This window comes from Lepisma saccharinum, chromosome 24 (assembly GCF_977018435.1).
Source record: "Lepisma saccharinum chromosome 24, izLepSacc3.1, whole genome shotgun sequence".
Classification (NCBI taxonomy): Eukaryota; Metazoa; Arthropoda; class Insecta; order Zygentoma; family Lepismatidae; genus Lepisma; species Lepisma saccharinum.
This window is the reverse complement of record NC_139252.1, coordinates 41,557,324-41,581,123: the sequence shown is the minus strand read 5'-3', so window position 1 is coordinate 41,581,123 and position 23,800 is coordinate 41,557,324. Positions and strand designations below refer to the sequence as shown.

The 23,800-nt window shown below is 36.4% G+C and overlaps 1 protein-coding gene across 1 annotated transcript in view; it reads left to right on the top strand.

Moving 5' to 3' along the window:
* Window positions 1-23,800, top strand: part of Smu1 (Smu1 spliceosomal factor) — a 36,946-nt gene that overhangs the window by 7,055 nt on the left and 6,091 nt on the right. The window contains exons 3-8 of the mRNA XM_083110862.1: window positions 2,396-2,539; window positions 6,872-6,986; window positions 16,018-16,206; window positions 17,644-17,873; window positions 18,931-19,154; window positions 20,563-20,664. Of these exons, the coding sequence (XP_082966988.1) occupies window positions 2,396-2,539; window positions 6,872-6,986; window positions 16,018-16,206; window positions 17,644-17,873; window positions 18,931-19,154; window positions 20,563-20,664 (1,004 nt within the window). The remainder of the gene's footprint in view (window positions 1-2,395; window positions 2,540-6,871; window positions 6,987-16,017; window positions 16,207-17,643; window positions 17,874-18,930; window positions 19,155-20,562; window positions 20,665-23,800) is intronic.

The window sequence follows — 23,800 nt, the reverse complement described above, 5'->3', positions numbered from 1 at the left end:
TTGGGGGGGGGGGGTTGAAATTTAGCGAAAAATGCAGGCTCAACCAGGACTCGAACCTGGGTCTCGGGTATACCTGCCAACGGGCCTGACTGCGCCACACTTTCGTGTGTGCCAAAATCTTCATGAACTGGGGGATATTTACGAAAATTTTGTTAGCATGGGATACTATTACCCCGCTCCCCCTCACTTTGAGCAATGCCCCCCCCCCATCTGAAAATGTACACTTCGTGCTTCCAACGGGTATCAAAAACAACACGCCTTCATTACATTACCACTACGCCATCGGGGAGGTGCACCACTCATTTTCTGTGGGGAGAGTTAGCAACACTGGGTCAACAAACAGGTTTGAATTTGAAATGACCATCCCTAGCACGGTCAGTTCGACAAAGATGGCCCTTGAAAAGAATGGCGACTCGTGTTACACGGATGCTGCTTTTACTTGGAACTCGTAATCGTAAACAACTGCAATGATCAAGTGGAAACTGTGCAATACGCACTTGTTATCGTAATCTACACCTGCAAAAGAAGTTTATTCTCTTATGCTTGCTTTGAAGGGAAGATCATAGTCACAGTGGGTTATTTAAAAGCTGTATAGAAGAACACTTTTGAATTTAAAATAAATCTGTGTACCTCAACCCCCCACCCCTTCTTCGACCCCACCCCCTTTCTCTGACCTTTGTGGCCTGCCATCTAGCGTGAGCATTGAGAAACAAGTAGTTCCTTAAAATCTTTGCTAGATGTCACTAGCATTACCAGTGACATCATGGAGTGACGAAACCCACAGAATTTAATATTGAGTTAACACGTCTCCTTTAGTGGTTTGTCTATGTTCCTGCCAGCCAGGCAGCCATATTGAATAGGACAGTCAGTTGCCAGTCAGAGAAGGAATAGGAAGGAGTGAAAGGGCACTGCATTGTTCTTTTACCATTTTTAACCTAACGTAACGTCCCATGTTTTAAATTTTGACTTCTTGTTATCTCCTGATGAAGCCACAGGATGAAAGTAAGTACATGCCAAAACTGGACTTTATTACTCAGTAATAGCATTGCTAGTATTACTAGTTGTGACAGTTTCCACAGAGGTAAAACAACATAAGCAAAAAAATAAAAAAAAATGAGAAAAAACAAAGCTGATTGTAGCCAAATATCTGCAATAGTGCATCTTATGTGTGGTAAAGCATGGTCAAATTTTATACTGGGATACATATTTTTATCTCATAACAGAGTTATACAGTGGACTCTCAAGAGGACACAAAAAAAGGTTCGACTTATTCAAAATTCGAATTAACACACATCATTAAAAATGATTTCAAGGGGAATAAAGTTCTGCTCGAATTATCGAGTAATCGAATTAGAAAGAGTCCACTGTATTTGTAACTAATACATGCAATATTTTTACCAACTTCTGTGACTTGCTAAGGGTGTCTTCAACTAATAATAATCAGAGGAAAGACAGAAAATATAGTGAACCAAAATAATGCACTTATAATTTCTTCAGAAATGTGTTGAGCCTAAAATCCCTTTCCAATGGTTACTGATTACTGTTCAGTGTAAAGTCTGTGCTGTTATCATCAGTGATTAATTATGCATGTACTTAAGAATATTTTCCATGGTCTGAGAAGGTAAAGCTAATCTTCTATGGACTGATTATAGAATAAAATTTACAATTACCTGGATATTTTACGAAAGAAAACTGCAAATCACATTTTGAAGGAAACATTTTATCACCGTTTTCTAAAATTTCTGTTACTATAGCAATGTCAATCCCATGCAGTTTAACATAGACAAATGTTATTGAATAGCAACTTGAACATTAACATTTGAAGTTTTAAATATATTTCAATTATAATTGTACATTTAAAAATGAATACAGGCCTTCCTGATGGCACAGTGGTTGAGTCATCGCCTTGTAATCAAGGGGTCTCGGTGGAGGTACACAGTGGTTCGGATCCCGCTTTAAATTGTAGGTCCAGTCCAAATTATCCTTACTGTGCATAAAGTCATCAAAAATGAATACAGGAGAGGAAATGAACTTATGCTGTAATGGAGAACAGTCACAAATCTGGCAATTAGGACAAAGCTGAGAAACATGAGATGTGACTAAAACTCAGGTAAACAGGACTTTGTACACAGCAAGATGGTAAACAATTATTTACTCTTGAAGCTTTCCCGGTGGCGAATATTGTAGACGTTTTCTCGGACAATCAACTGAGAAAATCCAGAAATCACCTATTTGATTGCCTGAGAAAACCTCTTCAATAATTAATATTTGTCAAGATAGTTGAATCATAGGTGTTCTTTCTCCTTTCCTTTTGTATTTTCTCCATTAGTAAATAGGTTTCTTTACATTTTTGTTTTTTTGTAAATTAACAGTTTTCATGCGATGCTTCTTTTAGGAAGAGACTGGTGTGTCTTTGAATACCGTGGACAGTGTGGAAGGATTTGTTGCTGATATCAACAATGGCCACTGGGACACTGTACTTAAGGCCATCCAGTCATTGAAACTTCCAGACAAGAAACTGATAGATTTGTATGAGCAGGTATGTAAAGTTCCTTCTGTATTAATTCATATTTATAATTTTACATGTGCATTTCCTGTTTTAAAAAGCTTTAACTCGACTGTGGTCGACATGTTAGCACTGTTCTAACATAGAAAAGTATCTGAGTATATATCTGTTTTAAAATACGAAACCTCTTTGAGAGACAGTCTAGCTGTCTTTTGTTTTGTACGAGTGGAAAAATATAATAGGTTAGAGTGTTCCCTTCTGTTAGTAGGAGCTGTGCCGTGATCCTGTCAATAAATTGTCAGATGTTAGCATGACGCTCGCATGTCGATCAACCGCGGGACTGGTTTTTTTTTTTTTTTTTTTTCATGTTTTTCATGTTCATTGCAACAGATCATCATTTGGTGGGTTAATTTATTCATCACTCCTCGTCAGAAATGCATGCATATAAAATGTAATAATAATAGTTACACAGACACACACACACATAATTTATATATTATATGTATGTATGTATATAATAACCTGTGGAATTATACACGTATCGGTATCGGTGAGAGTATCGGGATCGGTTCAAATCGGTTCTCAGCCCTATAAAAAAATTCTTACGTGATATTAGAAAATGGTATGCCCTAAAATTAGGTAAGAACACCTATTTACCCTTATACCCCACAAAACAAAAAAAATATTTTGCAGGCCTGCATAATTAATTAGTAACATGCAGAAAGTTTTGTAAATTTCAAGGTGCTGAATATAAAACTGAATTACAAGGGTTTTGTATTTCCTATCTTTCCTTTTTTCCACATACTGTTGACAGTACAGGAAACCTATTTCATGTAATTATGCACTACTTGTTTATTATATCCTTGTTACCAGGCATGTATCTAGAATAAAATTTCAAGGGGAGGAGGGGCTCTAACCAAGTCCCTCACATGTAATAATAATGTTATAATTGAAGGACTCTGGTGTAAAACATGGTAAGTGACATTTTGGTCATTTCTGCGTTCATTAAGAAGAAAGGTAATTAGAAGCTATACTGTAGATAATTTTTTTTTAATGTTGTGTTTACCAATTTCAGAAGGCTTCACTGAGTCCAATGCAAATTATATGACATGGCAAATTCACTCGAAAATTGAAGGATGGCACATTTTACTTTGTGACTCAAAAATAACAAAAATGTCACTTTCCATGTTTTACACCCGCGCCCTTCAATTGATAAATTAATAGGATTAAAATAATAGTAATGATATACTGCTGGACAAAAAAAACCGGACACCTTAATATTTGACATCTGAATTGCAATTACTTATGAATTACGCTCTCAGTTAAGTATTGAACAATTGAACATTCATTATTGAACATTTTCCACAGTTTTCCGTTTATTATTTATCTATTTATTTATTTATTTACTTGTATTTACTTATTTGGAACACTTAGTAGGCTCAAAATTAATTTCATGCAATTTTGTTTTAATTTATTGATTTTCAATTCCTGTTGATGTTATTTTGTTTAATGTCTAGAGAGGCATGAATTTTGGTTCATAGTAACCATAGTAACATATATTATTGACATTGTCATTGCTGGTATTTTTCTTGCAAGTGTATTGTAAGTTTGCTGCTAGCTTGAAAATGAGACGTGAAGAGGTAGTGTAAAAGCAGTAGCTCTTCGCAATGGTGGTCGTAGTGTACACTATATTGCTAGGGTGCTAAATATAGCACGAAGTACTATCCATGAAGGTCTCAGAAGGTATGACGCAACCGGTTCCTATGGTAGAAGACCAGGTTCTGGTCAGAAACGATGCACAACAGCACGGGAAGATCGTTTAATGCGTTTCATAGTCTTAAGAGACCGTCGTACGACTTCAAATATTGTGGCACAGCATTTGAGAAATGTTCATAGAACTGTGGTTTCTTCACGAACAGTTCGTAGAAGACTTAATGAAAGTGGTTTATCATCTCGGAGGCCGGCTGCAGGTCCCAGGTTGTTAGCACGTCACCGGAAGCGAAGACTGGAATTTTCTACAAAACACTTACGTTGGAATGTGGAGCAGTGGGAAAAGGTTTTATTCTCTGATGAGTCAGAATTCAACCTACGTTCATCAGACGGGCTTGAACATGTGTATAGAAGACCTAATGAGCGTTATGCACAATGTTGTTTCGTTGAAATAACACCCTTTGGAGGTGGTGGTGTCATGGTCTGGGGAGGTATCTCTTTACAAGGACGTACAGAGTTGGTTCTTGTAGATAATGAGGCAATGGCAGCTTGCAGGTATATAACAGAATGTGTGGCAGATCATGTAGTACCATATGCACCATTCAAAGGCCCGGACTTTGTTTTTATGCATGACAATGTGCGTGCGTCCTCACGTTGCGAATATTGTCACGGAGTACTTGGACGAAGTTGCGATTACGCGATTAGAATGGCCACCACAAAGTCCGGACCTAAATCCGATAGAGCACATCTGGGATCAACTGAAACGACATATCAGAAACCGCGCAATATTTCCAGAAACAATTGAAGAGCTAAGACGTGCTATTCAAGAAGAATGGGAGCAATTGGACCAAGAAGTGATTGCCAACCTTATTCGAAGTATGCCACGGCGGTTACAAGCTGTAATTGATGGCAGGGGAGGTAACACTCGCTATTAGACCCCACCAGTACCAGTTAACAATATTAAAAAAAATATATTGCTAAGATTTTTTTTGGTAGTTTTCTGTAACTTTCGTTTATGTTCTAATTTAACTTATTAACAATAAATTTTAATTTGCTTTCTGTTGAATATATTCAGGATTTCTTATTTCCAATAATTTCTGCAACATTTACTTAGCCTTTGAATCAGAATTTATGCGTTATCACAAAAAATGCAAGTGTCCGGTTTTTTTTGTCCAGCAGTATATTTAAATAGCTAAATTATTAATAATAATTACTATTATTATTATTGCATGGACAGGTGAAGTTAAGATCACTAACATTTGTATAATAGCAGCTGTTCTATCAAAGGAATTAAGTATTATTTTTCATATTTAATTTTTTTGGCTTGGTTGGTCTTTCGGGAGGTGTGTTAGATATAGGGTTATTACAAATGAGCTATCCAATTTCAGACATATGTAAATCACGTTTAATGAAACACAGATACAAAAAGGTTATACTTAATGTAAATAGTAACTCATAAAGTTTTATTTCATTACCTCCCAAGTGTTCAGTGTGAGCCCCTCTTGTATTTATTATGCAGCAGCAATGTTACCAACCGTATCTGAAATGATATGAAATAAAACTTTGAGTTATTCTTTACATTGATATAACATTTTTGTATCTGGATTTCATTAGATGTGATTTACATGTGTCTGAAATCGTGAAGATGATTTGAATAACCATGTATAAAAGGGAGATCAGAAATTTGAAAGCATCCACAAAATGATAAGGTCCCATCTCTCTAATTATGTAACAATTGTATTGATAGCTGTAAAGCTGTATATATATATATACTACATGTGTTCTAACATTTTGTGTCACTTTGAAATTGCTTCTAACCCTAGATAAATGTTTGAAAATCATTGTGGATAGATTTTTGCAATGATAATGGCTGTCTTAGTTGAAGAAGGCTTTTCCTGGAATAGATCGAAACAGTTGACAATACCCCTCCTAGTTTTCGCAACACATGTACTGAGAAACATAGTTTTAGGCTAGGTTTATTGCATTCACACATTTTTGTATTTGAGTCCCTCTCTCCCTTCGGAACTTTCTCTACCAAAGTGAAGTCTTGACTGACCTCTGAAATAGTAGTAGTAGTAGTGATGTAAATTATTAAATTAAGTACATGACATTAACTAACCATGTAAATTAATTAAGATTGCATTGTTGTTATATCAATAGGTAAAAAGGTGATATAAGAATAGAGATATAACAGCACATATTCATTATCTAGCTTACATGTAGTTAATATCGCAAAAAATGTTATAAAAATAACTACCCTGGCTAGGAAATTATTCTCAAATAGATAAAGAATTGAATATTTATTGAAAAACAAAAAAAAATATGTTAGATTCAGTAGACAAAAAGTAAAGTTCCTGATTAATATTTTATGGATATTATTATCAGTAATTGTGTGCATAAATCTTCTTTCAACCACATGATCCCTATGTAATCCTTGCCTTCCAATAAGTTTGGTGAAAATAAATACTCGTACAACAAATGCTAATAAAGTATATTTTCATTATTTAATGTCAGTACTTGGTAAGTCTTTGTGGGGAAGGGGCAGGCCCTCTGGACTCCCATCTCCTCCTGAATACGTCCTTGATCAATGGCCACTTGCCTTGTCAAAATACAATCGCATAAAATTGATAAGAGTGCATGCTTCATCTTTTTAAGGTGGTGCTGGAGTTGATAGAATTGCGTGAGTTGGGTGCTGCTCGGTCTCTCCTGCGACAGACGGACCCCATGATCATGATGAAGCAACAGGAGCCAGAGAGATACATTCATTTGGGTAAGATTTTCCCCTGTTCCTCTCCGTTAATCATGTTTAACAACCTTGATGGTCCTGTAGAATTTAGTAATCTTGTATTTTCAGCATGTTTCGAGGAATGAAAGGCATGGTAGCGAATTAAATACCTGCATATGACTGAACCTGTTCTGTATGTGTGTGTGCATCCTATTAATTTCAGTGCTGTGCTACCAAAATTGATGAAAAATGCTCTCCTCCAAAAAAATGTTTCGTGTATAAGTGAGTTCTTCCTTTCAGTATGCTAGATCAGCCATGTCAAACTCAATTCTTGAGTAGGGCCGCATAACGTTAAATGTCAAAACTCTCCAGACCGCAAATCTCCAACCCAAACCCCTTGAAATCCAAAACTAAGAGGTTTGTCCCTGATGGGGGGTGGGCATTCTAGTTTTGCAGCATTGGCATATTATAAAAATTATATATATAAATTCCCCCTCCCAAGTTCTATAAATTAGCAACCGCAGGGGATACAAAAACCAGAAGGTGGAATTTCCCATCATCTCCCCTTCATGCACCACCCTGCTTAGAACTGGATGATGATTACATGTGGTAGAAATTGTATTAAAAATATTTTATTTATAATCCTCACTGGTTTTATTGAAATAACATTAAACTGGAATATTTTTTCATAGTCTGTGATACTATTTTACATGTATAAATCGGTTATAATTGTGCAAACATTTTGGCAAGAAACCTGTGGATTTTCTAGTTTCGTATCCCAGAGATCTGACACTTTTTTTTTTATTAATGAAACTAGTTTCACAATGTCCGCATGACGTTTTTGTGAGCCGTCTTCACCTTGTAATCAAGGGGTCCCAGGTTTGATACCCGGTGGAGGCACAAGTGGTTCGGATCCCACTTTAAACTGTAGGTCCAGTCCCGATTAGCCTTACTGTGCATAAAGTGGACTTAAAACAACAAATCAACCAACCAATCAACCAACGTTTTTGTGAGCAACGAACTCTTAATGCAGATAACAAATATTTATCAGTTATTCTTGAACTTTTGGCTGCTTTATTAATCTTTATAATGGCGAACAACTGTTCACCAAGGTAAGTGCTACCAAAATCACTAAAATTCCAGCAGCAAAATGACTTATCCGAGGGTACTGTTCTGAGATATATATGAGAAAAATCAAGGAACACCCACTGCGTGATGTTTTTATTTCAATTTGAGTCACATTGTAATTCAAGACTTGCATAAGACTTGCATGCACAGCAAGAAAAGGAAAAAGGAGCAGAGCAGTGAACAAGAAAATTTGCTATTCACACACTGTGAAGTCTTGAATCCTCTTTTCAAATTCATCAAGTAGTATTTTTACTTTGGGCAAGTATTGACTTAAGTCAGGTTCACAGATTAGCGCTGATATTCCTGGCAAGTTGGGAAATGACTGAAATTATAAATTAAGTTTTATATATATGGAAGATTGTACCTTTGCAAAATGGCATCCACTTCCTTGAAAGTATCTTCAGTTGTGTTAAGGAGAGAAATCATGCCCAGCAATTCTTCTGCCACATTGAGATGAGAATCTCATCCACGAATAAATACAGCTAACTGAGCTACCCCACAGATACTTTCATCTATTGTGAGCGAAAATGCAAGAAAACAGCATTTTTTGCTTTCAATAGTTCATTCATTTCGCCTGCTAAGTCATCAATCCTCTCCTCAACTGTATTTCTGTTTGTTTTTAAAAAAATGTTTGATTTTTGTTATTTTGAATGACTTTTCTGCCACTTTTAGCTAATAGCGATGATGAGGATGAGTGGTGATATTCTGAAATTGATGAAGGAACATGCGCAAACACCCATGCCTAAGCTGGGATTTGAACCTGACCCTTGGCGTTACACAGGACGTTGTTGTATTTCGTGAGAAAGAAATACATATTTTTGAATGAATTTACTTATCAGGGCACAAAATTTTCACCCTTTTCACTTACTTCACAAAAGAGAAGGCAATCTCCCATTTCACTTGAAAAAGCCTACATTCCAGTTCTATAGCTATTAGTGCCACAAGGCTTAGGAAGCGACATGGTTGTCTGAAACTTTTCCAAAAATTGATGTTTCGTCCACGAACTGACTCGTTTGCAACATAAAGTATGCACGCTTTCCTCCTCCAACCACAACAGAAATAAACTGTCAATCAATTTGTTTAGTCGACATCACACCTACACCTTATGTACCTGTGCAGGGAAAATAGCTAAATCTTGGGAAGTTTTGTTGAGTCGGAAAAGTGGCATAACTAGAATTGTATAAATAATATTGCATGCATGAATTGTATGTAGGGCCAAGGTGGACCGGCCTGCATTAAAGGATGCTGGGGGCCCGTGAGTTTAACATGGCTGTGTTAGATGATACTTCATATTGAAATAGTATGTATTTGGTCTAATGATATGTTAGGAATAGACTAATTAATCACTTGTACTCTATCAGCATCCTCATAACTCCGTTGAAGACAGTTTTGAGAAAATGGCACATTTTCTTAGTACTATGTTTAGCTGTTGGAGCACAAACATAGTGCTGCCTCTATGAGCAAGAATTTCAAACTTAAGAGACACTTACTTCTAGCACTGAAATGTTGGTACTTCACAGTTCTAACATGCAAAATAATCTAACAGTTATTTTTAGTGGTTTTTATTCGATTTTATCTGCGAGGTTTCGTTCCGGTTTCCCAGAACTTTTTCAAGCTACACATACAACAACACAACCTCACATGGCTGGTCACTCTACACTTCTAAGGAATGAATGTGTGTCATTTCCTCCTGGGTAAACTGGTTTTTCCACCTTGCAGGTGTCATAGCTGGCTGTTTCTCACCCTCCCCTCCCCTCCATTCTGTAACCTACTCTTCTTGTGTTCTCTTCCCTCCTCCTTGAACTGATCTGGTAAGGTGAAATCTTCTATTTTTGTTCAGAAAATTGAAGATGGTTCTGGAAGATTAACCAACTTGCTCTCCACATGCTTTTTGATTAGTTCTACCCATTTTATTCCAATTTCCCCTTCGTTTTTGTTAATTTTCTTTCCCCTGTTTATGCATATGTGCTTTTTGTCTGCCACTTTCCTATTTCATTTTCTCTCTTTTCCTTCATCTTTACTTTCTTAATCCTGTGCCCATTTGTCAACATATGCTCACTCAGTGCTGTTCTTGGATCTTCCTCTTTAATGTCTCTCCTATGTTTTTTAATTCTTTCATTGATGCTTCTCCCTGTCTCTCCTATGTACTTCCTTGTACATCCACCACATTCTACTTCATATACCCCTGCCATTGCCAATTCATCACACTCCTCCTCTCCTTTGTATCCATTAAACCATTTCTCAATGCTCTTTGGTGGCTTGAAAGCTGCTCTTAGTCCATACTTTGCATAGATGTTTCTTTATCTTTTTCTCCATCTTTCTTCTGAATGGCACACTCACGTACTTCTTCTCTTCCTGTGCATTTTTATCCTCCTCTTCTTTTTCTTTATTGTTTGTCTCTTTTTCATTTTCTTCTCTGTTCTTCTTATGATGCGAATTATGTCCCTTCAAATTTTGCATTGTCGAATTACTCAGTTTTAGCAAATGTTAAAATATTTTTATTAATATAAAAATATTTTAACATTAACATAATTATATCCCCTGGTTTGTATCCATTTTCCTGTGCTGCCTCCATTATCCACTTCATTTCTCTGTCATAGCTTGCTTTGTTTTTGCATAATCTTGTTGCTCTCCTTACAAAATTCTCCCAAATGTTGTCTTTGGTTCTCCTTTCATGTGCAGATTCCTTGTGGATATTTTTTCTCCCCGCTAAGTTTTTATGGTACACCCCGGTTTCAGTTCCTTTCCCTTTCACTTCAATGGATATATCCAGGTAGTTAATTTTTCCATTCTCCATTTCTTGTTTTGTATACTTTATTCTTTCATGACCTTCATTCAATATAATCTAAACATTTCTTCTGTTGTTTTCTTTACTTTTTGCTATGAAGATCACATCATCCACGTATCTCTTGAACAGTATCACCTCATTTTTCAAACGCCGGACCCTGTGGCCGAGTGGTTAGCACATCGTGCTGGGACACCAAGGTTTCCGGGTTCGAATCCCGCTCGGGCTTGGTTGTTTGTGAATGTCCATTCATCAATTTCATCATTTCATCACTCATCCCCATCTTCGCAAATGAGCCAAGAGGCACAAAATAAACTAAATCAATCATTTTTCAAGGTTTCCATTGCTCCCTTCTCTATCCAATGTATACATATATTGACTAACAAACATGATAAGGGGGTTCCCCATAGCTAATCCTTCCTTCTGTTTAAATACTTCTCCTCCAACTGTATGTTCCATATTGTTAGTTCTTCCACCTTTGCTTCACGTAACCATTTTCTGAGGGAATCCTTTTGGAACACTGGTGTACAATTATTTTATGTCAAAACTTACTAAAGTTCAAATCACCAACCCTGAGACCTTCTGTAAACAAAACCACGTGCATGCAGAAAGCATTGCAAACTCATAAAGTAAAATAATCCACACGAAAATCCAGCGTTGTTACAGGATTCATTACGTAAGGTAAAACAACTGCCAATTTGTAGTAGGGGATACGCTGCCGCAAATGACGTCTCACTTTAAACCCAATGCTCTTTCTTTTGTACTTATTGCTTCACCTTTATGGTTAACTCTTTGCACCAGTAATCATTTCCCATAAATTTGGCTTCTTTCTTGCATGTGAATTGAATATATTTTACTTGCATTTTTTTTAGACAAAATGATATAACATGGTAATGTATATTTCTAAGGATGATATAGATAGGAGTGTATTTGAAATTTGTTTGTAGATTTTATGTGAATTGTATCTTATGTAAATAAAATATATAATGGGCATAAACAGCCATATGCAATGCTGTAAGTCCAATAAATATATTGATGATGATCAAAAAGACAAAGAAAGTTCATAAATTTATTGCGGTTTGGAAACTTTGACAAGCATCCTAATAATGATTTTTGTTACGCCAAATTTAGTGCACTTTGTAAAATAACTTGGTGACATGGCAAGGCAAGATAAGTGTGAACATTTTGTAGGAATATGCATTGTAACTTTCAATGAGCTTAGAGATTTGTGTACATAATGATATTTTGTAACATTGGTTATTTTCTAAAATTAATCATGTGAACAGCAAGGAAGTAGTGCCACTTTCAACATGGCGAGTTCTATGCGTGCGGGAAGGTCTCAGGGTTGGTGATTTACACTTTAGATCATAATTTTCATCCCATTCTATTGTTTTCAAAATATTGGTTACTTCTTCGGAATTCTCTATTGTAAATTCTGTTTTCTTCCTGAGGTCTGTTATTGTTCTCACACACTTTTTGGCTAATTTGTATGTTGGATGGTTGTACATTGGCACAATGGGTCTCATTGGAATATTCTTTTTGTGTGTTTTTGGAAGTCCAAATGCTACTGGGATGGCTACTTTTTTACATTTTTAGCCCCTCTTTCTCTTCCTTATTAATTATCCAACTGATATCTATGGTTTCATGTACTTGTCTTATTATAGCATTTAGTGGGTCAACTTTGACCTTTTCAAAATCGTCTTTATTGAAAACTGTCTCATTTTCTTCTTTCTTCATTATTACCATCTTGTTCTCTTTGTCTGCTTTCATGATCATGTTTTTTCTTTTCTTTCATCCATTCTTTTACTTTCTTCACATTTTTCTTTATGTTCTCATGTGATGTGTTCCTTTTCTCCCTTGTACTGCATTCATTTCTTAAGATTCCGTCTAATTCTGCCGTGAATTCATTCTCGAAGTTCATTCTTTCATCAATGTCTTCTATCTTTGACATTCCCTTAATTCCACTAGCTACTATGTCGGTTCTGTCTTCTTCAATAGCAAATTTATGACCTTTTGCAAACACTGTATATATTTCTATTGGAATTTCTTCCCCACTCATATTTAGTATGATTTCTTCTGTTTTGTCCCCTTTGTGACTGACACCTTGATCCCTGTATCCCTCATGCCCATGCAGATGTTTATTCCTTTCTGTCTTGAGGTTATCCAATTTTCTACTCACACTCTTCCATTTGGCCTCCTTTTCCTTCTTCACTAGTTCCTGCACTTCCTCGTTCACTGCATCCCATATCTTGTAAGTTTCATAACATGGCATATGCTTCCTTCACAGTATTCTTCAACACCATCTTCATTGCCTTGTCCTTTCCTTCCTGTCCTTCTGCACCCAATGGTCTGTATCCCCACTTCAGAAACCTGGGAGTGACTCCTTCAACACGCTTCCTTAGAAATGCTATATTTACACAGTTTCTAACCATTTTTAGTTTCAGTTCTTGGTAGTGGTGAACAAATTTCTTTTCCAGAATATTGATGTTCTTCTTGAAGGTTCACATAACCACTTTTTGTACATGCAAAATAATCTAACACAGTTGGTTTTTATTTGATTTTATCTGCGACGTTACGTTCTGGCAAGAATTTTTTTCAAGCTACACATACAACAACACAACCTCACATGTCTAGTCACTCTACACTTATGCAAAACTTCAAAGAAGAACATTCACAGTTCTAAGTTATACATGTAACTCCATTTCCACAAAAAGCGGAATTACGCCACTTGTGCTCTGAACCCCTCATGTAATGGCCGATAATTTTATTGATTCATTATTTCCACAAATGTTCTATAATTGAATGTACAGTTGTAACACTTTTTTTTAATGAATACAAGGGTATAATTCGTGTGCCTCATTGTTTTAAATTTGTACCATTTATATGGGTATTCTATTGATATGGTCACAAAAATTGTAAAAGTACAACCAAAACAAGAGGCTGTGGCACCTGTCGGGTGATTGGAATGCCCCCTCAGCAGCTATTGTATTTGTGTATTTCCTCCTTACATAACTTGTTTTCCACCTTTGGCAAATCATGATGATGATGGATAATAATGCGAGTTCATGAATCACACATGCCATGGCTTGGAGAAAACATTGTGGAAAATGCTGAGGCATCGTTCAAAAAGGAACACTGCTTGTTTAAGGCTTGATTGGACCTTCAGCCAAATTTTCGTCTCCTCTATGATGTTCCAAAATCTGATAAATTACATATGCTTAGAATCCCTTGTAGAACATTTGCATGAATCTTTGTGGTTTGCTTTCGCTGTTGGCTATATATTCTCAATAGTTTTGTGGCTACGTAAGTCGATTGAACTATTGATAATATCTAGACAACAGCAAAAGCAAACCATACAAATGCTTATGACCAGCTTCTTATTGTACTTCCTTTACAATTATTCACTAAGAAATATTGCCCTTCATTAGGACACAAGGCTTGCAACTGAATTCGGTCTATTAACCTAGCAGAAATATAAAGATATGGCAGTGGAAGACTTAAGCCGTAAAATTGTAGGTTTAGATAAATTATACATAAAAGGCTTGATAGTATAGAGGTTTATTTTTCAACAAAATGCCTGAAGGGCTTGATACTACATAAATAATGATTATAAGAGTATAAACCCCCAATATAAATACAATAAATAATAAAGAAACAATGAAATTATCCAATTAAATCTTTACATAATTTAGACTTCCTTACATGTTATTTAACCAAAAAGAGATTATAGTAATGTCATTTTAATATTAATTTCCCCCCCAAAACACCTATCTCTGAATAGAACAAAGTATGCAGTGCTTTAACTAAAAATCCCAACTACATACTCTACATAAAAACTTAAAATACTAAAGCACTACAAAACAACTACTCCCTGTACTTTGTTCCATTGACCCCTTTCAACACTCAAAGAGAACTTAACTTAACGTGCTTTAACCTCTGCTAATCAGTGGGAAGTAAAGTTCCCACATGAGGCTTGCTTTCCTCCGACCTCCGGAATTTCAGCCACGCCTCTTTTTTCAAATTAACCCATCCGCTTACCTAGTCGTCGAATCGACGGCCTGACTGGACGTTCGGTTCCCGTACCTAGTCGTCCAATCGACGGGTTCCCGATTTTCATCACGTAGTTCCTTTTTCATTCAATAGATGGCAGAGGTTGTATGATCTTTCAAATGTATGACGTGTATGTTTGTGCTGCTAAGTTTTTCATACCTTTTCAAGCTTGCTTTGTTCAGTAATTTCTCATGTAAACAAACCTTCATTTGTTACGTCTTGAAAACATGTTGCATAAGATTGTTGTAGATGATTCTGCGATTGAAAAGTTGCTTTTCGATAGCGATGAAGAGGAAAATGTGGATTTTGGAAGGGGAGATGAACACGGGGGTTCATTTTATGTTAGTGAAATTGAAGAATGTAGTGAAAGTGAGGAAGAGGTGGCTGTGGCAGGAAAAATATAAAAGGTTGAGGAATGGAAATGGAATGCAAAGATGTGTGTGATCAAATTTATTAGGTGAGTTTCTAATTATCTTTCAAGTAAACTGCATATGTGCATACTTATCACTATACTTCCACTTCAATATATAAAATTTTAACGTAAATTGCTTGGATAGTTTAAACAATATTTGACATCTTGTCTTGCTGTGCAACCTTCACGGGAGATAGCCAAATTTAAATGGTATTTCATGGCAAAAAAATTGGCATTTAAATGGTAAGCGGATGGGTTAAAGCCATCTGGTGGCAAAGTAACCAAACATTTCTTTCTTTTCACTCGTACACCTTGCATATGGTTATATGTTCTAGATGGAATTGTAAGCATATGTAATCTTTCAGGCTTTGGAATATCATTGCAGTTTTCTGAAAGGATAGGAATTTTCTAAAAGAGCTGCCCTGACGCTGGCCAAAGATCCAGTGTACTGTATTTATGTTAATTTAAAGTGTACACATTGAGTGAAAAGTATACTACTATAGTATCCACCTTTCTTCCATTTCTTATCCATACTTGTATTTTTGTTATTTTACATCACTTTCGTGTCACTTTCACTAATTGCGACGAGGATGAGTAATAATTGGGACTCAAACATAGGAACTTGGGTGGCAAGTTTGATAGCCGACCACTTAATTTACTCAGCCATAGAGCCAGCTTTCTAACGTTTACCATACTTTCAGAAAACCTGCTGGCTCGTTCATACTTTGACCCTCGCGAGGCATATCCAGATGGCAGCACGAAGGAGAAGAGGAGAGCAGCCATAGCACAGGCTCTGTCGGGAGAAGTGTCCGTCGTCCCCTCGTCTCGTCTGCTGGCTCTTCTGGGACAGGCACTCAAGTGGCAGCAGCATCAGGGACTTCTGCCTCCAGGTACGGCATGTGACAGATATCGCATACTCTGTGCCAAACTCTCCATTCAGGTGATTTAGAAGAGGGAAGGGGAGAGTGCATTGATTAGAACCGAGTCACATTATTACCAATGCCCAACAATACTGATAGATCAACATTGTGACAATTGAAAGAAGTTCAGAATATTTGTAAATGTAAATGTAGGTGTATCTGATTATAACTATATCAAACTTTTGCTTTAAACTATGCATTGCTTGCCTGTTTAAGTAAACTCTGTATAAGCTGCGGTGGTCTGGTAGGTAGGGTGTCTGACTGTCACGTGGGAGACCCTGGTTCGAATCCTGGGGTGGGTGATCTATGTCCAAATTTTTCTGGGTTTGTCCCCACATAAAGCGGCTCCAGGGCTCACCCAACCTCAAATCAATGGGTGGCCAGAGCGTGGTTCTGATCACATCACCTCCAAAATGGCAGAGGGCCTCGCCGATGGCGCAGTGGTAGCATTGTCACGTTGTAATTAAGGGGTCTCAGGTTCGATACCTGGTGGAGGCACATAGTGGTTCAGATTCCACTTTAAACTGTAGGTCCAGTCCCGATTAGCCTTACTGTGCATAAAGTGAACTTAAAACACCAACTCAACTCAAGTCAAAATGGCTGACATTGAGAATGTGTGGGCACCTACCCCCACATCCCTAAATGTGCTTTCATGACACGGTGCTATATGCAGCGGCAACTTTACCTTTTTATGGCTCACATATCAAATAAAAAAATAGATGGAAATTCATGCTTTTTGCATATTTGCAGAATATGAAACTCCACCAAATTGGTATGTGCTGGGTTGCAGATCCATCAAAAAGCACATTCCCCTGTATAATATCATTGTCTAAATTCGAGCTTTTGCTTTCAGATACTTGCATGTCTGGTCTCAAAGAATACTGATATGTCAGTAGCAAATTTTTTTTTAAGTCCACTTTATGCATAGAGAGACTAATTGGGACTGGACCTACCCCAGGGATCGAACCTGGGATCCTTGTTCAAGGCAATGGCATTGCCTACATTAGTATTAGTCCAATCCTTATATTTACTCACAGCAGAGGTATGAGTAATATATTTTAATACATAAAATAAGTTTACTAAAGGGGATTTAATTTTTTTTTTGTTTCAGATTGCTGAAAGTATTGGTAATTTTACTGATATATTAATGGCCCTTTCTCATGTCATAACTGTAAGAACAAAAAAGAAAAATCTGTTCCCTATCTAATGTGTAACACTGGTATGAACTCACTGGTAGATGTTATGACCACACTTGAATAAACATACTTTCTTCTCTCAAATGTAGGCATCCATGTAATCAACTAAAAATTTCGTACGTGAGGTTTCATGTTTGTAATTTCATAATACTTAAACTGCGTTTACCGCATCCATCATGAGGCTAAATATTTGTTCACTTTTTCACGAAAGGTACAACTATTGACTTGTTCAGAGGCAAGGCTGCCATCAGGGACCAAGAGGAGGAGAAGTTCCCCACGCAGCTCTCCAAGCAGATTAAGTTCGGCCAGAAGTCCCATGTGGAGTGCGCAAGGTTTTCTCCAGATGGACAGTATCTTGTCACCGGCAGTGTGGATGGGTTTATTGAAGTGTGGAATTTCACTACAGGAAAAATCAGAAAGGATTTGAAGTATCAAGCCCAGGTAAGATTTTTTTTTGTAAATGTCTTACATATGCAGTTAAGATATGTATTTCCACTTTAAATTGAAAGTCCACTTTATGTTAGAGAGGCTAATTAGGACAAGTTGCCGTATTTACTCATGTATAATGCGCACTTTTTTCCAAAATTTTCCCCCAAAAAACTGTGGTGCGCATTGTGCACGGAATAATTCAGACAGCCAACATGAAACCGTACAGGTTCATTACATGATTTTGGGACACTTGCATTGATTTTTCATGTTTACGGAACAATATCATGTTATATATCATTGTAAAGCTTGAATCCTGCAGTTTCTGAATAAGGAAACAGTATTCCATACAAGATAACAACACTAATGTGAAATGCGGTTGAAAGAAGTTCATCAAAAAATGAAGAAACGTTCTGATTTTTATGGTACTTTGGATGAAAGAAAACATAAGGAAAAAGATAATAACAATTAAAATGTATTACTGGCCAAATAATATGACATACATGGAGTGTGTAAATTCCTTAATGGAAGAAATCTTCTGGTGCTAACTGCTATTTGGAAGGTCCTGAATGTGTCTAGTATAAATGTTACATTAGTCACGGAAAGAGAAAGTATATATTTTGAAAAAGAAGGAATGAGCAATTGAATAGATATGATGATATGATGTCATTCACTCTTGATCAGCATAGCAACAGATTTACAACCTACAACTAAGAAAGCCATTTCTTGAAACTGGATTGTACTGCGCATTATATACGAGATATAACTTTTTTAACTTTTACCCATCCAAAACCAGAGTGTGCATTATACACGCACTCACACTATACATGCGTAAATACGGTATAATTGTAACCACTGTACCTCCACCAATTATCGAACTTGGAACCCCTCGATTACAAGGTGACATTGTCAACCACTGCGTTCAGTTGAAATGAAATAGAAAACTTCCTAAGTATATCTGTCAGTTCACCCCTAGAATAACAGGTTGTCCACCTATTTTTATAAACAGTATGATTGCAAAAAATGCAATGTTGTCATTTTACCACGAATGACAGCTGTTTTATAATTGCAGGATAACTTCATGATGATGGATGATGCAGTTCTGTGCATGTGTTTCAGCAGAGACTCTGAAATGTTGGCGACGGGCTCCCAGGACGGGAAGATCAAAGTGTGGAAGATACAGACCGGTCAGTGCTTGCGTCGCTTTGAGAAAGCTCACGCCAAAGGAGCAACGTGCCTGCAGTTTTCTCGAGACAACAGCCAGGTTCTGAGTGCATCGTTTGATACCACCATCAGGTAAACTTTGTAAAAGGTTATTTAAAGAAGCTCTCACATCGAAGTGACAAGCGACATGGTCTCCACAAGTCTGTGAAAAGCATAAACATGTAGCTTGTCATGTGTCTGTGTTACAAAAGGTTGCTTTATTTTTGTAGATTCATTTCCCAAGAGGCAAGTGTTGCTTGTCACTTTGCTCTGATAGCTCCTTGTGTGTTAGGTTGCATGCTTCCAACTGTGGAAATTTGTTCAAAGCATTGACTTGCTTTCATGCAATTTCAGAAATGTTCAGGTCAAAGTCTCTCTGAATAATGGTATTTTAAAAAAAATGTATTTCCATTTCAAAGAATCAGACTGATATTGTGAATTCTGAAAAAAGTAGGTGCATTTTGAATTTTTCCTGGAGCATTTGGTATGATTTACATGTAGATTGGATTTGCTGATATCTAAATATTTTAAAGGTTTTGTGGTATAATGTTCTCTCACAGCATGGTAAAATGTACTGCTCTGGAAAATTGATTTACAATTAAAAATGTCAGGGAATTTCTTTTAAAAAATTGAAAAACCTGTAGGAGACAGGATATTAAATATGATTGTTGTCCAAACTCCTGCATAGCCACATGGTTAGTGCTCTCACCTTGGGTGCAACAGTCCCTGTGGTTCAACCATTGATCAGAACTCAAAACAATTCAGTGTTCACCCAGATTTGAGAAACAAGTGGGGGCTACTTGAAAAAAAAAAAAAAGAAATACAGTGGAAGATCGATTCTGGATTCCTGGATTTTACATTTTCGTATATTGTACATTTGATGTTGATGGTCCCAACATAGAAAAATGTTACAAAATTTTCCTTGACTTTACATTTTCCCACATTTTAAGTTATTTCTGCTTGGTCTCCTGAAAAATGTAAAATCGAGGTTCCACTGTATTGAACTCTAGTCTATGTAGCCAGAAACCAGCAGCTGACTTTGTGTCTTCAAGTAAAAGCCATTTGGCAAGCCTTCAATGGGTTGTTGGACAGGTTTGATACAAATTTTACATACCTTATGCCTAACTTACCAGTAAATTTACTTGGTGTTAAAGAAAACATAAACAATTATTTTACTCTATTTATTCTAAATTGTATTGTACTCAAAACATTGAGATTAATTCAAATACATAATTAATGACAATCTGATGCTGTATAAAAATACATTCTTTTGTACATATTACTGAATTACTTTCTGTTTAACCTTAAGCAAATGGCTGGGACAACAGAGATCCCAGAACCAGGTGACAGCATCCAATATGTCGTTTCTCTTGAAAATGTACAACAAAATTCCACTGCAAGTTTTGTATAAATTCCCCTCTTCCATAGTCGTAACATTTTATTTTCCAAGATTCTGTTGAGGTACTTTGAGTGAGTGAGTGGCATTTCTTTTACCTTTCAGGATACATGGCTTGAAGTCAGGAAAGACGCTGAAAGAATTCCGTGGCCACACATCATTTGTAAACGAGGTTGTATTTACTCCAGATGGTCATAGTATCTTGAGGTATGTTTAGTTCCAAGGCTTGTAGCTGTTAATATCAATAAGGGCATGCATTTTCTTCATTACATCGTAGGGAAATTATTTTCCTTCTTTTGGTTTTGGGGATAATGTTGACCTCAAATATGAGATGAGGCAAACAGCCAGGAATGAAATATCAGCAGAGTTTTTTCTTTCTTGAATTTGACCTTTTAAATATTTCTTAATACTAAACAGCTTGATTAGCTGTAAAATATTTTCAGCAAAATTATGTAAAATTACATTCACACGTAACAAAATCTAAAATTGAATTGGGAAACTTAGTGTGCATATTATAGATGGATTCATCTAAAAGCAATTTCAGGTCATTAGATTGTACACTTCTCAAAAGTTACATGCTGCCCAGAAATAGTTAACGTGGCAACGTAGTTCTTGACAAGGTGTCTACCAAAATTCTTGACCTTTCCCCCCCCCCCTTTTCTTAACATTATTTGATCAACCCCTGCTTAGGTATAATTGCAAATTAAAATTAAGAAAAATATATATTTTTATTCAATGAAAAATGCCTACCACAAGGCCAGTTAAGATGCAAACTGAAGCTGTATTTTAACAAGAGATTTAGACTTGCTCTTAATTATAATTATTAATGCATGTAAAAATTAATGCTTCAGATTTCATCCTAGATAGAGAATGGCCATATTACGTTATTTAATAAGCTTACAAAACTTCACGATACAAGAATGTAATTCTTAAGAAACGAAAACATATCTTATCCACAACTCACAATTTCAAATTTCCAAATATTCAATTTTATCAAATCCCAGTATAGGTTTAAAACAATGAAAACTCGCTGTACTGTATAAAGAAAAAAAATCTTCACCACAAGCATAATTTCTTTACTTTTTATTGACTTTCTTGACCTACTGGTTGATTTCTTGACATTCATGACTGGTAAAACACTCTGTTTCAGCACCAGCAGGAAGTAGCCAATTTTCTTAAAAGTCCCTTTACTAGACAAAAAACACAGTGGTGTGATAAGCAAGAATGTAAATCCCACATGAAGTCTGAAATTATATTCATCCACCACATTACCACAACTAAAGACAAATCTGAAATGTGAGGAACAGGGTGTCTTATCAAAATAACATATCCAAAATTCTTGACTTTCCTTTTTCTTAATTTATTTAGTTGTGCCCTACTTAGGTATAGTTTGAAATTAAGAAAATAGATATTTTTATTCGATGAAAAACTCCTACCACAAAGCTTGTTAGGATGAAACTGAAGCTCCATTCATCAATTTCATCATATCATCACTCATCCCCATCTTCGCAATTAGCCAGTGGCACAAAAGCTAAGTAAAATAAACTAAATCAATCAATTATTAATGCATGTAAAAAGTAATGCTTCAGACTTCATCCTGGATGGGGAATGTCCACATGACTTGATTTAATACTTTTACAAAACTTCACACATTTTTGAGAAGCAAAGACCAAATCTTAACCACAACTCTATACAATTTTAGATTTTCAAATATTCGATTTTATCAAATCCCATTACAGGCATATAACAATGTAAGTTCACTATACTGTAAAAAAATAGCAAAAATTCTTGACCAAAATCAGAATTTCTTGACATTCTTGACTTGTACACAGCCTTTATTAGAGAATATTTTTGATTCTCTGGATTGAAATTGGAACGACAGAAACTTTGTGGGAAACACTGCTTTCAGTGGTAGTCCACTTGGAAGAAACTGCTCTTAAGTCTGAACACAGAGAGTCATAATTATGAATTGTTTGGGCAAAATATATTGAACAGTACCTTGCAAAACTTAATATTTTTCACAGGCCTCCTCGATAGTGTAGTGGTAACATCATTGCCTTGTAATCGAGGGGTACCACCTTCCCCGTCATCGCTACAACAACAGCGTGAGTCGAGGTCATTCCCGCAGTCTTTGTCCTTGCCCAGATACACGGTCATGCCATATGTATATCCCAAAGAATCACAGTGTTTGTAGATCTTGATCCCAAACCTCTTGTCTTTTTTTGGAATATACTGTTTAAAAATGACTTTGCCTTTGTACAAAACCATAGCTTCATCGACTGCTAAATGCTCTGTAGGATAGTAGCATTTAAGAGCTCAGCTCATTGATCTTGTCAAAGACAAACCTCATCTTCCACAGATTGTCAAAATTGGGATCTGGGGGGGGGGGGGGTCCTTCGTATTGTCCTCAAAGTGTAGGAATCTCAGCAACTGAAGGAATCTGTTAAGTTACATCGTCTGTCCGTAAAACGGTGTGTGGAGGTGGGGGTATCGTAGACCAGTAGTCGCGCCATTCTGCTCTGCGGTCATGTCCCATCAGTAGAGGCACATATTTTTGGTAAATAAAAAAGCAAAATTTCGGTATAAAAACTGAGTCAATTTCGGGTTCAAAAGCGGTAAATAAAATAAAATATCGGTGTTATAGCGGTGAATAATCACATAAAAAATGCTATATTAAATGACATTTTGGTTTTAAAATAGTGAATCTAATCCTAAATTTGATTTAAAAACTACACTTATTCCACAGAATTAACATTTCACTTCTCATAGCCCATTTATGTAGTTATCCGAGTATTAAGTTTATTTCTGTGTAAAGGAGTCCATTTTTGTTTCTCCAATATTAACAGCAGAATTAATCAATTTTCCGGGAATTGCATAACTCTCAGGATAATTCAGACCTTAGAAGGTGTCGCGTCGGTGAATAAACCCTAAATTTCGTGTTTAAGAGTATATTTCGCATTTTGCAGTTCATTTCGCATTATTTCGTGACAAAACATGGTCACAAAATGCATCTAACACCTTTCAAAAACATTAAAAATTAACACTACAATGTGTTTTTTCAAATTTCGTTTTTTCGTCAAAAATGAAATATGCATGCCCCTACCCATCAGTAACGTCAACCCAATGAAAGTCTTCATTTCGTCAAGGGTCACGTCACGTTCGGGCTTTGTCGTTGGGTGCTTTGCGATATGCTGATGGTAGTACCTGTTGGTCTCAGTCACCAGATGAAGGAAGATTTCCTCTGAAAAAGTCAGCGTCCAGGAGAGAGGAATTGTCAGTATATTGAGACAGCCTGTCCTAGAAAAGGTTGCAAGTTAGGAGCGGTCCTTCCAGTTTGGGGTGG